Below are 1,383 nucleotides of genomic sequence, written 5' to 3' on the forward strand. Positions count from 1 at the left end.
TTTTTTATGAGAGTATAACATTATAACATGATATAAAACTCAAAAAAGTTGATTTTACATGATATCGCCCCTTTAACAGACAATCAACTTTTTTTTAACTTACCTGTAAATGTGATGCTTGGTTTCAGGAGACATCTGCCAGCAATTCACCAAAGAAGTGTTCAACATGTACAAGGGCTTTGCCTGCTTCAAAAACTGGGACTTTAACGTTGTGAACTACACGCCTGCAGAGTACGGTATGATCCAAACCAGCTGTGAGTTCATCAGAGCCCTGACAGATGTGGGAACTACTCGTGTGCACTAACGCCCCCCCTCCCTCTCTCAGGGGGACTGCAACATGCTTCAGTCAGGATATCCGGGGAGAGTGTGTACAGACACCTGAAGCACGAAGGAGGGACTCACCGGGTGCAGAGGATCCCAGAGGTGGGCCTCTCCTCCAGGAAGCAAATGATCCACACAGGAACCATGACCGTCGTCATCCTGCCGCAGCCAAGAGAGGTGATCCGGTCTCTCCTCGTCGCCTCGTTCTCCTCCACCCCTCTCTGCTGGTTATTACATGAAACTGTCCGTTTCTGCTCACAGTTAGATGTCCACATCGAGGCCAAAGACCTGCGAATCGACACGTTCAGATCCCGAGGCGCCGGCGGGCAAAGCGTCAACACGACGGACAGCGCGGTGCGGATAGTTCATCTTCCCACCGGTACAACCAACCAGAATGTGTGTTTTTTTTCCCCTCCTTGCTGCCATCTGTTTGTATTACTATTTACTGTCAACAGGAGTGATAGCTGAGTGCCAGCAGAGTCGCTCGCAGCTGAAGAACAGAGAAACGGCCATGCACGTGCTGAGAGCCAGACTCTACAAGAGCATGGCGGTTAAAGAGATCGAGCAGAGGATCACGGCACGGAAGCAGCAGGTGAGGGATCGGCTGCCTGAAAGGTGCACATGTTTCTGAGCCGGAGGGCTTCCACTCATGTCTCTGAACACAGGTGGGCACGGGGCATCAGTCGGAGAGGATCCGAACCTACACCTTCAACCAGGATCGAGTCTCCGATCACCGCATCGGATACGTCGTCAGAGACATTAAGGTTGGACCCGTAGGACAGACATTTCTTCTGGTTCTGCTTTATGTGCTCTCATGTGCTGTGCTCTGTGCTCAGGAGTTCATGAGAGGAGGCCAGGCTCTGCAGGATCTGATCCTGGATTTGCTGGAACACTTTGAGCGTGAGGCGCTGCTGCAGCTGGTGGAGAGCAGCGTCRCTTTTACTCCATCAGAGATGAGCAAGACTTCAGACTGACCCTCACCACTGCTCCGACTGAAAGCACGCTCCACATTATGCTGCTGCACACAGCAGATACCGTAATATACGTGTTATAATATTATTA

The 1,383-nt window shown here is 51.0% G+C and overlaps 1 protein-coding gene across 1 annotated transcript in view; it reads left to right on the forward strand.

The window, feature by feature from the left end:
* Positions 1 to 1,383, forward strand: part of mtrf1 (mitochondrial translational release factor 1) — a 5,343-nt gene extending 3,960 nt beyond the window's left edge. Inside the window, exons 4-9 of the mRNA XM_014026855.1 lie at positions 129 to 236; positions 326 to 498; positions 583 to 700; positions 777 to 913; positions 987 to 1,085; positions 1,158 to 1,383. Of these exons, the coding sequence (XP_013882309.1) occupies positions 129 to 236; positions 326 to 498; positions 583 to 700; positions 777 to 913; positions 987 to 1,085; positions 1,158 to 1,295 (773 nt within the window). The 3' untranslated portion in view covers positions 1,296 to 1,383. The remainder of the gene's footprint in view (positions 1 to 128; positions 237 to 325; positions 499 to 582; positions 701 to 776; positions 914 to 986; positions 1,086 to 1,157) is intronic.

This window comes from Austrofundulus limnaeus, unplaced genomic scaffold (assembly GCF_001266775.1).
Source record: "Austrofundulus limnaeus strain Quisiro unplaced genomic scaffold, Austrofundulus_limnaeus-1.0 Scaffold596, whole genome shotgun sequence".
Classification (NCBI taxonomy): Eukaryota; Metazoa; Chordata; class Actinopteri; order Cyprinodontiformes; family Rivulidae; genus Austrofundulus; species Austrofundulus limnaeus.